Source organism: Biomphalaria glabrata, chromosome 11, assembly GCF_947242115.1.
Source record: "Biomphalaria glabrata chromosome 11, xgBioGlab47.1, whole genome shotgun sequence".
NCBI lineage: Eukaryota > Metazoa > Mollusca > Gastropoda > Planorbidae > Biomphalaria > Biomphalaria glabrata.
The window spans coordinates 10467371-10480325 of record NC_074721.1 but is presented as its reverse complement, the minus strand read 5'-3'; the positions used below and the strand labels follow the sequence as shown (position 1 = coordinate 10480325).

At 37.4% G+C, this 12955-nt stretch overlaps 1 protein-coding gene across 1 annotated transcript; it reads right to left on the bottom strand.

The window, feature by feature from the left end:
- Positions 1–1352: 1352 nt before the first annotated feature.
- LOC106066912 (uncharacterized) lies at positions 1353–11817 on the bottom strand. Its single transcript, XM_013226016.2, has 3 exons — positions 11640–11817; positions 10484–10692; positions 1353–1930 (listed from the first exon to the last, which is right to left on the bottom strand). Exons 2-3 carry the CDS (start codon positions 10666–10668, stop codon positions 1528–1530), a joined length of 588 nt encoding a protein of 195 aa, XP_013081470.2. The 5' UTR covers positions 10669–10692; positions 11640–11817; the 3' UTR covers positions 1353–1527.
- Positions 11818–12955: the final 1138 nt, after the last annotated feature.

Below are 12955 nucleotides of genomic sequence, written 5' to 3'. Positions count from 1 at the left end.
ATATTTCCTATAGCCTATAAATCCAAAGATTGCCTAAGTCCCATAACTCAAAGATTACCTATAACCTAGAACTCCAAAGATAACCTAGAACTCTAACCTAGAACTCCAAAGATAACCTAGAACTCCAAAGATAACCTAGAACTCCAAATATAACCTAGAACTCCAAAGATAACCTAGAACTCAAAAGATTACCTTTAACCAACATGTAATTCCAAAAATTACATAAAACCAATATGTAACTCCAAAGATTACCTATAACCCTAATCCTAACAATAACCATAACTCCAAAGATCACCTATAACCTATAATTCCAAAGATTGCCTATAACCTATAACTCCGGAGATTGCCTATAACCTATAATTCCAAAGATTGCCTATAACCTATAACTCCGGAGATAACCTAATCGATTATATCACCAGACTTGTCAGTTTTTCTCTTGTAAACAGTGTCATTAGATCAAGGAATTGTACTTAATTCAGGATTGTATTGAACTCCATTCAACTGACCGCTGGGAACAGCAACTCCTCAGCAATAGTGAAGTGATCATAGCTCTTACAATTCTGAAAGCATCCAAATGAGAAATTCAACAGCTGTTTTGTTTATGGTATTGTGGTCAGGCTGTCCTGACCCAGTGATCCTTACATTACAATGCTGGGTGTAAACTCGGATGCTTGCTATCAAGGTGACGTTTCATTTTTTTTTTTCAGTTTAAAGATTCGACTAATATAACTTAGAGTATTGTCATTGTGGTAAAACTATTCCTATTTTTTTAAAATGATTTTTTGTTCGCGATCCTTTACATCAACACACGAAAATATTTCAAATTTTGAACAATTTACGGTCATAACCATGTGATTGTCAAAAGAGCTGAGCCGAAGGCTCTTCGAGCTCTAGGCATGTAAGCCTGCTTGAACAACCGTTCTGTCTGGAAGAGATCCAAGTCAATGTCTATATAAAACATTGCTATTTCCAATAAATCTCGCACTCCGGGCGCATGGACTAGAATGCATGGCCAGAGGCCGAGTACATCGGGAACCTCCGCCATTTTCCTATTTTGTTCCAAGCTAACATTGCAGGACTCGCCATTATTGTAACGGTCCTTTGAGGAACGGCGCATGGATTATCGACAGGGACGTGGAAGCTCTCTTTTCACTCGGCACCGTGCAATGGGAAAGTTCTCGTATTTCCTTGGACACTCCCACAGGAGTTTTGTTTTGCTATTCATTTAATCTAATTACTTCCTCAAGTAATCGTTTTTATCCAGGTGCCACGTTGCGGCAGAATAGCGTACCCGGGACGGTCAAAATCTAAGAGACATCTAGTTACACAAACATATGAAGAAAAAAATTGACTTGACCTTTAACAAATGATTGGCATTTTTTAATTCGTATCAAGGGAAAGGCTAATAGTAAGTAACAATTAAAACATTATTCACATTTCGAACTGATAAGTCTTGCACTACTCAACGAAATAAAGTCAAGTCAGCACTTGTATGATAGTATTAATAGAGACAATGTAATAATGTTTTCAATCACATATTACTGTTGTTAAAGCGTAAATTAAGAAGTTTATAATCGTTAGAATGACATTCGCTGATGTAACTTGTCCTAAGCTGTAACCAATGTCCAGGCATATTGTACTACACTCTGACAGTAAACCATTTTCAATAGTCACATATAACTCCAAGGTTGTGCTCCACCTGGACTGCTGGGGTTTGAACCTACACGGCAAGGAGATATCCCACTGGCAATAATTAGAAGTGCAAATGTCACAGAACTGTGAAGATGTTTCATTGACAACCAGGCATGACTTGGCTTCCGTTAGGTCATCGTGCTCCCTGTCCCTGTCAAACGATTCCATTAAGTTAGTTGGTGGCTCCACACGAAACATGACGGTACTGGCCACTCTTCCATCACATAAATTGGTCACTCTAAACAACAAAAAAAGAAAAATGTAAACATGCAGTTTGAAAATTTACAAGTAAATATGAAACTTGGTTGTAAAATGCTGCTGTAATGTTACAGTCAGTCTAAAGGGTTACAATTTGAATTTCCCAAAGTCTTAGTAAACAGTTTATTATCAGTGGCCCTGACAATTACCGAGCACTAAATGTATCCTAGTGCATGGATAGAAACACGAGACCCGTGGCCCGAATATGGCATGGCTCTCCCTACGACTCTATTCGATCGCCTATGATTAAAAAAACAAGAAAAAAATGTATGTATATTTTTCAATGACAATACCTCCTTCGTAAACTTATACGGCGATTATTTTGCTCATAGTAAATCATTCAGTTTGAGTTTTTAAAAAGTGTAACATTCTATCCCCTTCCCATTAACCCCCCCCCCCTTTATTTGCTAACCGAATGTATGCGTCTACCAGGCTCAATAATATTTTAATGATATCCCCCTCTCTCTCTTCAATTCTCTATCCTCCTCTCTCTCTCTTCCATTCTCTATCCCCCTCTCTCTCTTCCATTCTCTAGCCTCCTCTCTCTCTCTTCCATTCTCTATCCTCCTCTCTCTCTTCCATTCTCTATTCTCCTCTCTCTCTCTTCCATTCTCTATTCTCCTCTCTATCTTCCATTCTCTAGCCTCCTCTCTCTCTCTTCCATTCTCTATCCTCCTCTCTCTCTTCCATTCTCTAGCCTCCTCTCTCTCTTCCATTCTCTATCCTCCTCTCTCTCTTCCATTCTCTATCCTCCTCTCTCTCTTCCATTATCTATCCTCCTCTCTCTCTTCCATTCTCTATCCTCCTCTCTCTCTTCCATTCTCTATCCTCATCTCTCTCTTCCATTCTCTATCCTCCTCTCTCTCTCTTCCATTCTCTATCCTCCTCTCTCTCTCTTCCATTCTCTATCCTCCTCTCTCTCACTTTCTCTAGTCCCCTTTCTTTCACTTTCTCTGTTTCTATCTTTATTTCTTTATTTACTTATTTTGATATAACTATAGTAATAACTGTCACCAAAATATTTGTTGAATATCTTTGCTTTGATTTTTTTAAATTTTAAAGTGATATGTTTCTTTGTTTTCTTTATCTGGATTGCTCGTCTAAACATTATACCCATTATTCCAAATTATTTCTTTTAAAAACATTAATATTTGTACTGGACTTAGGGTTAACTTGTTTCATTAATTTTTAGCGGCCCCCGAAAGGGGAAAAGACGCTATTAATTTTGTGTGAAATGTCTGTCCGTCCGTGCGTCCGTCCCGTTTAGATCTCGTAAACTATAAAAGATATTAAAAATCCGACATCACTATATTTTAGACCATTCAAAGTTCTGATGGCAACGGCTACTTTTTTCTTTTCTGATAGCGAAAAATCTAATTTTTTAATTCACTTATGCGAGCAGTTTTTTCATAAAAATACACTACTTTTACAACTATTAACTATTAAACACTTAAACACTTAAGGCTCTTAATTAGGGGAGTCTACTATTTACCATATTTTTAAGACACTTATTCAAACGGTTTTAGTTTTTTTTTGTCAAAAATTTTGTTTTTATATTTTTATTGTTAATTTATGTAAGTTATGTTATACAAATTACTATATTTACACACAAACAAATGTTTACTATTTTTTGAAGAGAAAAATCTATTTAGTATGCATTATAAGTTAGGCATAATTTGAAACAATTAATAATGTTATAGATTGCATTTTTCCTACCATTACACCTAGTACGACATCGGCTGTCTGAGGTTAAACCTTTACAGAACACAACATAAGATCTGTCATTTGTCTTTGATAAAATTTCATTCGGATTTTCTTTCAAAAATATTGAACCATGCCTGCGTGGACCATTTCGGGGGCCGATTTTGAGTTTGTGTTTCCACACAAACTGTCTTTGTAACCTTGTTTTTTTCTGGAATTATCATCTTTTAGTAAACCTCAAAACTTTCTGTGTAATTTATAAACAGCAAGGAAGATGAATCAGCCTCTGTGACTTTTAAAAACTTTAGAATTACCCTGCTTCGTTGAAAGACCAAAAATAGACCACTCAGCAATTGAACCAGAACCAACCAAGAGTAAGGGGACCGGTGCGGCATTTTTCAAGAAAACAACTGTGGGGGTTAGGGGAGCTAACACAAACTTGGCTTTGTACTTGTAGCATTAAGATACAAATAACAAATAACAATTAAATTCCTTTAGGTGTAGGGTCCAGTGTTGTCTTTCCCATTGGCAATCGCGGCAGAATGTTTAAGAGATACAGCTACGTACTAATAAAGTAGACAAGCAATATAGGTTTATTTAGTAATGTTTTTCAAAACATTGATACATGTTTTTGTATTTTTTATACAGAAATCATTCGCCCCCCCCCTTTTTTTTCCAATTACATTAACAAATAAAAAAAATGTGTTACACTAAAGACGGTGTCAGTGTCTCAGAAAGGAAGTATTGTTCCGTTCCTATTGACAACATTTTTATATTAGAATTCTTAAGCTATGTAGATAGATAAAGCCATATAGGAAGTAAGTACAAGGGTCTATGGATCATTTAAAACTGGAGTCTTATTTTTGTGTTGCAATAGAAACAAAAGAATGACAAGCCTGCTGCACTCCTTAGTAATAATTGGACTTAATACTATTTGGACTTAATACTAATTGGACTTAATACTAATTGGACTTAATACTAATTGGACTTAATACTAATTGGACTTAATACTAATTGGACTTAATACTAATTGGACTTAATACTAATTGGACTTAATACTAATTGGACTTAATACTAATTGGACTTAATACTAATTGGACTTAATACTAATTGGACTTAATACTAATTGGACTTAATACTAATTGGACTTAATACTAATTGGACTTAATACTAATTGGACTTAATACGGTGATGGACATGTAGACCGGGAGGATTTTTTTGTTCATATTTTAAAATATAAAATGTTATTAGTTTTTCGACTCAACAGCAGAACTTCTGAAACCAAAATGTCGCCTACATCCTCGTGGCTGTGTTTGGGACAGAACTTCTGAAACCAAAATGTCGCCTACATCCTCGTGGCTGTGTTTGGGACAGAGCTTCTGAAACCAAAATGTCGCCTACATCCTCGTGGCTGTGTTTGGGACAGAACTTCTGAAACCAAAATGTCGCCTACATCCTCGTGGCTGTGTTTGGGACAGAACTTCTGAAACCAAAATGTCGCCTACATCCTCGTGGCTGTGTTTGGGACAGAACTTCTGAAACCAAAATGTCGCCTACATCCTCGTGGCTGTGTTTGGGACAGAACTTCTGAAACCAAAATGTCGCCTACATCCTCGTAGCTGTGTTTGGGACAGAACTTCTGAAACCAAAATGTCGCCTACATCCTCGTGGCTGTGTTTGGGACAGAACTTCTGAAACCAAAATGTCGCCTACATCCTCGTGGCTGTGTTTGGGACAGAACTTCTGAAACCAAAATGTCGCCTACATCCTCGTGGCTGTGTTTGGGACAGAACTTCTGAAACCAAAATGTCGCCTACATCCTCGTGGCTGTGTTTGGGACAGAACTTCTGAAACCAAAATGTCGCCTACATCCTCGTAGCTGTGTTTGGGACAGAACTTCTGAAACCAAAATGTCGCCTACATCCTCGTAGCTGTGTTTGGGACAGAACTTCTGAAACCAAAATGTCGCCTACATCCTCGTAGCTGTGTTTGGGACAGAACTTCTGAAACCAAAATGTCGCCTACATCCTCGTAGCTGTGTTTGGGACAGAACTTCTGAAACCAAAATGTCGCCTACATCCTCGTAGCTGTGTTTGGGACAGAACTTCTGAAACCAAAATGTCGCCTACATCCTCGTAGCTGTGTTTGGGACAGAACTTCTGAAACCAAAATGTCGCCTACATCCTCGTAGCTGTGTTTGGGACAGAACTTCTGAAACCAAAATGTCGGCTTCATCCTCGTGGCTGTGTTTGGGACAGAACTTCTGAAACCAAAATGTCGGCTTCATCCTCGTGGCTGTGTTTGGGACAGAACTTCTGAAACCAAAATGTCGCCTACATCCTCGTAGCTGTGTTTGGGACAGAACTTCTGAAACCAAAATGTCGCCTACATCCTCGTAGCTGTGTTTGGGACAGAACTTCTGAAACCAAAATGTCGCCTACATCCTCGTAGCTGTGTTTGGGACAGAACTTCTGAAACCAAAATGTCGCCTACATCCTCGTAGCTGTGTTTGGGACAGAACTTCTGAAACCAAAATGTCGCCTACATCCTCGTAGCTGTGTTTGGGACAGAACTTCTGAAACCAAAATGTCGCCTACATCCTCGTGGCTGTGTTTGGGACAGAACTTCTGAAACCAAAATGTCGGCTTCATCCTCGTGGCTGTGTTTGGGACAGAACTTCTGAAACCAAAATGTCGCCTACATCCTCGTGGCTGTGTTTGGGACAGAACTTCTGAAACCAAAATGTCGCCTACATCCTCGTGGCTGTGTTTGGGACAGAACTTCTGAAACCAAAATGTCGCCTACATCCTCGTAGCTGTGTTTGGGACAGAGCTTCTGAAACCAAAATGTCGCCTACATCCTCGTAGCTGTGTTTGGGACAGAACTTCTGAAACCAAAATGTCGCCTACATCCTCGTGGCTGTGTTTGGGACAGAACTTCTGAAACCAAAATGTCGCCTACATCCTCGTAGCTGTGTTTGGGACAGAACTTCTGAAACCAAAATGTCGCCTACATCCTCGTAGCTGTGTTTGGGACAGAACTTCTGAAACCAAAATGTCGCCTACATCCTCGTGGCTGTGTTTGGGACAGAACTTCTGAAACCAAAATGTCGGCTTCATCCTCGTGGCTGTGTTTGGGACAGAACTTCTGAAACCAAAATGTCGCCTACATCCTCGTAGCTGTGTTTGGGACAGAACTTCTGAAACCAAAATGTCGCCTACATCCTCGTAGCTGTGTTTGGGACAGAACTTCTGAAACCAAAATGTCGCCTACATCCTCGTGGCTGTGTTTGGGACAGAACTTCTGAAACCAAAATGTCGCCTACATCCTCGTGGCTGTGTTTGGGACAGAACTTCTGAAACCAAAATGTCGCCTACATCCTCGTAGCTGTGTTTGGGACAGAACTTCTGAAACCAAAATGTCGCCTACATCCTCGTAGCTGTGTTTGGGACAGAGCTTCAGTGCTTGGCTGATGTTGTTTACAAGTTAAGACACAAAATTGCAATCCGTTTTATCAAGAATGAAAGCACTTTAAAACAGACTCGATTTAATGTCAACAGCTTTTCATGTTACTTTCCATGCGTGTGCAAAGCCAAGCCAGAACTACACACTTGTATTATCAGATCTGCTTTATTTAGATTGAAGTCTAGTACGGAAATGCGAAAACTTTGGCCCCCTATTATGTTGACAACACACACGTCATTGCAAATATGGTTCAGATCTCCAAGTCTCCAAGTATATAATTAGATCCTCGCGATGTACAATCTGCAAAGTATGTTAATTACATTCGGTAGCGAAATCTTTTTTTTTATTCACCTTCTTAGAAGGATGTGTTTATGTCATCTACTGAATGTTAAGATGTTAAAAAAAAAAAGAAAAAGAGAGAAGGAGAAGAGAGAGAGAAAAAAGGGAGAGAGAAAGAAAGAGAGTAAGAGAAATGAAGAGAGAAAATGAGAGTGACAGAGAACGAGAGAGAGAAAGTGAGAGAGAAAGAGAGAAAGCAAAACAGAGAGAAAAAGATAGTAAAAAGAAATATAGAGAAAAATGGAGAGAAAAAGAAAGAAAACAAAAAGAGAGAAACAGAGGGAGAAAGAGATAGAGAAAAAAGAAAAAGAGAGAGAGAAACAGAGAGAGAGAAACAGAGAGAGAGAGAGAGATCTACTGAGTGCTAAGATCTTAGAACAGATAAAGAGGGAGAGAAAAAAAGAGAGAAGAGAGGGCCTTTAGTTTCTCAGAAAACATTACTTTACTTGATCAGGGATGAGAACTCGTGCCCCCTTGATAAATAGCGGTCTATGCCAGTCAGTGAAGATCCAACAAACCGTTAGGTCATGATGGCAATCCTACCTGACGGTTCACTACCTTATGATGGCAATCCTTCCTGACGGTTCACTACCTTATGATGGCAATCCTTCCTGACGGTTCACTACCTTATGATGGCAATCCTTCCTGACGGTTCACTACCTTATGATGGCAATCCTTCCTGACGGTTCACTACCTTATGATGGCAATCCTTCCTGACGGTTCACTACCTTATGATGGCAATCCTTCCTGACGGTTCACTACCTTATGATGGCAATCCTTCCTGACGGTTCACTACCTTATGATGGCAATCCTTCCTGACGGTTCACTACCTTATGATGGCAATCCTTCCTGACGGTTCACTACCTTATGATAAATTCGAGCAAGATTTGGTGCTCGTTTCAAGGTACTACACAGCAGAAGTAGAAAGTAAGTGAAACAGCCCCTGGTAATTACAGATCATCAACCTGTGACCTCAGTTTATAATCAAGGATCTCTAGCTAGATGGAAAGTTTTTTAGGTTGAAGTTTACGTGATACATTGAAGGACACATTACCAAAAGCTTAAGCCTAGATGTATACGATCTTTAGGATCTTTTCAATCTATCAATCTATTATAGTTGATGAACTTGACTTGCGTCATTTATTATTGCATGTCTATATAAATGCAACGAAAAAAAAAACGCGTTAAACTTGTTTAAATTGTTTAAATATTGAACGTATTTGATTGGGCCACCGGCAAGGCATACCTCTGCCATTATTTATTGGTACGTTCATTATATGAACCTATAGTTATTAGACCTATAGTTCTGATTTAGAACTCTTAAGATTTAGTCTAGATCTACTTCTAGCCGTAGAATCTAAATGTCATCTATATTAGATTTACCTAAAAATAAGCTCTTAAATCTAAACTTTGTTTGAAGACGAAGCGCAAAATTTCCTGAATATTAATTTATTATACTCTTGCCTTACAGTTGGAAATTCCCGAACGCGACAGTCCTTTGAAGATCGCGATGGTCCTTTCAAAACCGATGTTGGATCTAGACCTAGATTTAGTGTCTAGCCAAATTTACATTTATTTATTTTTTACTTAGAAAAATTATAACTAGAGGTTTTCCAAGTGGCCAACGAGCTAGTATTTTTATTTCTCTCGATGTACACCAACTGTTAAATTTATAGGAAAATCATTAGAATAGTATTCGAGGATCGCGTCCATCCCAGATTCCATGAAGGAGTGACTGAATAGAGGTATTGTAATAAAGGAAAATTCTTTCGCTGAATTTGTGGGTGTATCTTAAAGAATGAACTATTAGAGAAACAAATGTTAGCAGTTAGTACGTTATGAAGTGAAGTTTGAAGATTTATATGAAGTCTTGTACTTAAAAGACATTTTGTGATCAACTTGGTCTTGTGTGTGTGTGTGGGTGTGCGTGTGTTTGGGTGCGTGTGTCTGTTAGCGTTCATGATTTGTATTAGGATTAGTAAATAATTAAATTTTTAAAATTATTTTCTTGGGTTTTTTCACCAACCAACATATTTGTTTTATAATGAAAGTGTGGCTGTTTTTTAATTAAAAAAAACAACAACAACATATAAACAGCATTATGAAACAAATATGGCGGCATTCTTGGTTTGAGCCGTGAATCAAAGATTGTTAAACCACGATTGGAATATTTGCCAAAAAAAAAAGAGATAAGATTCAATGGTAAAGCTATCTACAATATTGCTCAAGTTTAAACTAGAGAAATGAAACTAGTTTCTGACGCTTAAAAAAACTTTCAAAAACCCCCTTAATTAATATAAACACTACTTCCAATGTTTTAAAAAAATGTTTCAGGTCGATTTTATTCGATTTTGTACATTTTCGGTTATGTGGCCCGCGACATGAGTGTCGGAAATTAAAATGGCCCGCAGGTTGAATTAGGTGGGGCATCACTGTCGTATACCCTTGGATGTCGCGTCACTAATCCTAGTCCTTAGTTATACAGTCATTACCCGTCAATCAAAGACAGATTATTGTTAGAGACACATTCATCTATGTAAGCTAAATGTGATTTATATAATCTATTTAATTGTTAAAATGTCTGTTTTATCTCTTTGGAGTGATATAGATCTTTATAAAATATTCACTTTTTAAAGTCTTATTCTAAAGAATATTATACCAGCTAGTCAAAAAACTATTTTTTTTTCGTTGTTTTTTTTTTCTTTATTATAGTCACCTCCACTTGTTAAAAATTTTATTATTTTCGAACAGTGGCGTAGCTAAGGTGGGGGGAAGGGGAGAATTTGAAAATTCTCTCGCGCCCTTACTTGAGGGAGGCCCCTAAATGAGCGTCCGAAATTTTTATACATTAAATATTAAGCCATGATTTTGAATGTCAAAATGCAGCCCCTCTCCCACCCAGAAGGTAAATTGCTAGCTACGCCACTGGTTTCGTACCAGATCCCATTCAATCCTTGAGTCAAAGATGCATAGACAAAATTAGTTCATAAACCTTTCATGTGGGATTACCACTATAACTATTACTTACATTCTTGAACTTACTGGATCCAAAGTGAATCTTTTAAGATCACTGTCAGAAATGTGCCAAGATTTTCTGATATTGTTAAAACCCCAGGAAGGTGTAGACTCGACGGACAAGACATTTAGGAACAGGAAGAGTAGAATCATTTTCATGATTATATCCCTTGCTATGCGCATTCGCTTACACATCATACATCATCCAATATAGACGTGAAGCTTGAAATACACAATATCAGAAGGTAAACACATATTTTATGTAAACAAAGAGAAATTACAAATGTTTTATCTAGACACATAGTTGTTTTAACATTATGGGAAACTGATTATCTATTTAAGTGATTTTTAAAATATATAACTATTGTTAGTTATAAGTGTATTTATTATAAATTCAGCCTTCCCACCATATTTATTACTAGATTCTATATGCATTATTTTATTCCTATGATGTTAATAGAGAGACCCATCCATGGATTCACATATAGTAAACAGTTTTAGCTTCCGGTATTATATTATTACAAAGTTTCTATCTGCTTACACTGTCTGTCTAACCAAAGTTTGTTCACGTTATTTCTCCAATCTGGGATAAAGCTGAAAATGTGCACTATTATATATTCTACCTGACAACACTAGAATCAATAAAAAAAATAATTAATTAACTATTGACAATTACTTTGTTTGGTACCTTAAACAAGGGAAAGAAATAGTATTTGACTGAAATGAATTAAGCTGAATTACTCCCACTTATATTAGTCTGCCGTCTCAAGCTTTAGCCCACAATTTCGAATTCAGGTCTTTCCTATTTTTTTAGTACAATTAAAAGCGATCATCCAGATACCCCGTTCTTTCCCCCCCCCCTCCTTTTTCCAACTGGTCCAGAAGACTGATAGGATCTTAGTGTATTCTGAACGCTAAAAGCTTGAAATTGCGCTAAACAAAAATAATTACTAAAAAATGTTTCTAATTGCACACATTTATTATTGTTAGTCTAGCTAGGGTCTAGATCTATTACAAATTTAATTACATTGCTGATCCAAACTAATTGATATACTTAATGTAAGAGTTTTTTTTTTAAAGTATTCGCTTGTTTTAGTGTACAGTTATTAAATAAATCATTCTGAATGATTAATACAAACATTGTTATAATCGCCTAGCAAAGTAAATACCTGATGTAAACCAATATTATACAATATCCATAATGAGAATTAATCGTTCATCTAGTGTAACATCAAATAGTCTTAATATCTCGGAGTGATCTCTTTTTAAGAAAGTTCCTTCACATAGAGTGTATTAAAGTGTAGAGTGTATACATGTTGGCAGTATCGATTGGTTGAATTGAAAGTTTCTGTTTTCGCTTGTGTTTATTTGTTTTAACCTGATAAGATCAAACTTTACTATAACCGTGGTGGTGGTGGTGGTGGGGGGGGGGTGAACGTGTTTCCAAGCCCAACTTCTATCCCAGTTCACCGTTTGCCTTTCTTGTAGAACTCGTTTCGGTCTCCTCTGGCAGTCAAGGTAAACATAAAGGCCATAGTCGAATTTAAACCGAAAAAAAAAGTTGTTAGAAAAGTAATTAATCAAAATCTAATTTTTTATTATTTATGTATTTCGATTTACTATACTTCAAAGTTAAGTCGAATCTGGTTAACAGAAAAAAAAAAGGTTAAATGGACCAGCCGATTATTAAGAAAGAATCTAAAAATACCGAAACATATGCTTAGAAACAATTGAATCCGATTATTGAATATGCTAGTTAATAAGTTTCACAATTATCTAGCCTCGTTGTGTGTCCAGTTAGTTGCATTGAACTGTAAAGATCTAGCTTCGTTGTGTGTCCAGTTAGTTGGATTGAACTGTAAAGATCTAGCTTCGTTGTGTGTCCAGTTAGTTGGATTGAACTGTAAAGATCTAGCCTCGTTGTGTGTCCAGTTAGTTGGAATGAACTGTAAAGATCTAGCCTCGTTGTGTGTCCAGTTAGTTGGATTGAACTGTAAAGATCTAGCCTCGTTGTGTGTCCAGTTAGTTGGATTGAACTGTAACGATCTAGCCTCGTGGTGTGTCCAGTTAGTTGGATTGAACTGTAAAGATCTAGCTTCGTTGTGTGTCCAGTTAGTTGGATTGAACTGTAAAGATCTAGCCTCGTGGTGTGTCCAGTTAGTTGGATTGAACTGTAAAGATCTAGCCTCGTGGTGTGTCCAGTTAGTTGGATTGAACTGTAACGATCTAGCCTCGTTGTGTGTCCAGTTAGTTGGATTGAACTGTAAAGATCTAGCCTCGTTGTGTGTCCAGTTAGTTGGATTGAACTGTAACGATCTAGCCTCATTGTGTGTCCAGTTAGTTGGATTGAACTGTAAAGATCTAGCCTCGTTGTATGTCGAGTTAGTTGGATTGAACTGTAAAGATCTAGCCTCGTTGTATGTCGAGTTAGTTGGATTGAACTGTAACGCAAAAGAAAGCCCACATTTTCTTTTCTCTTATGTAC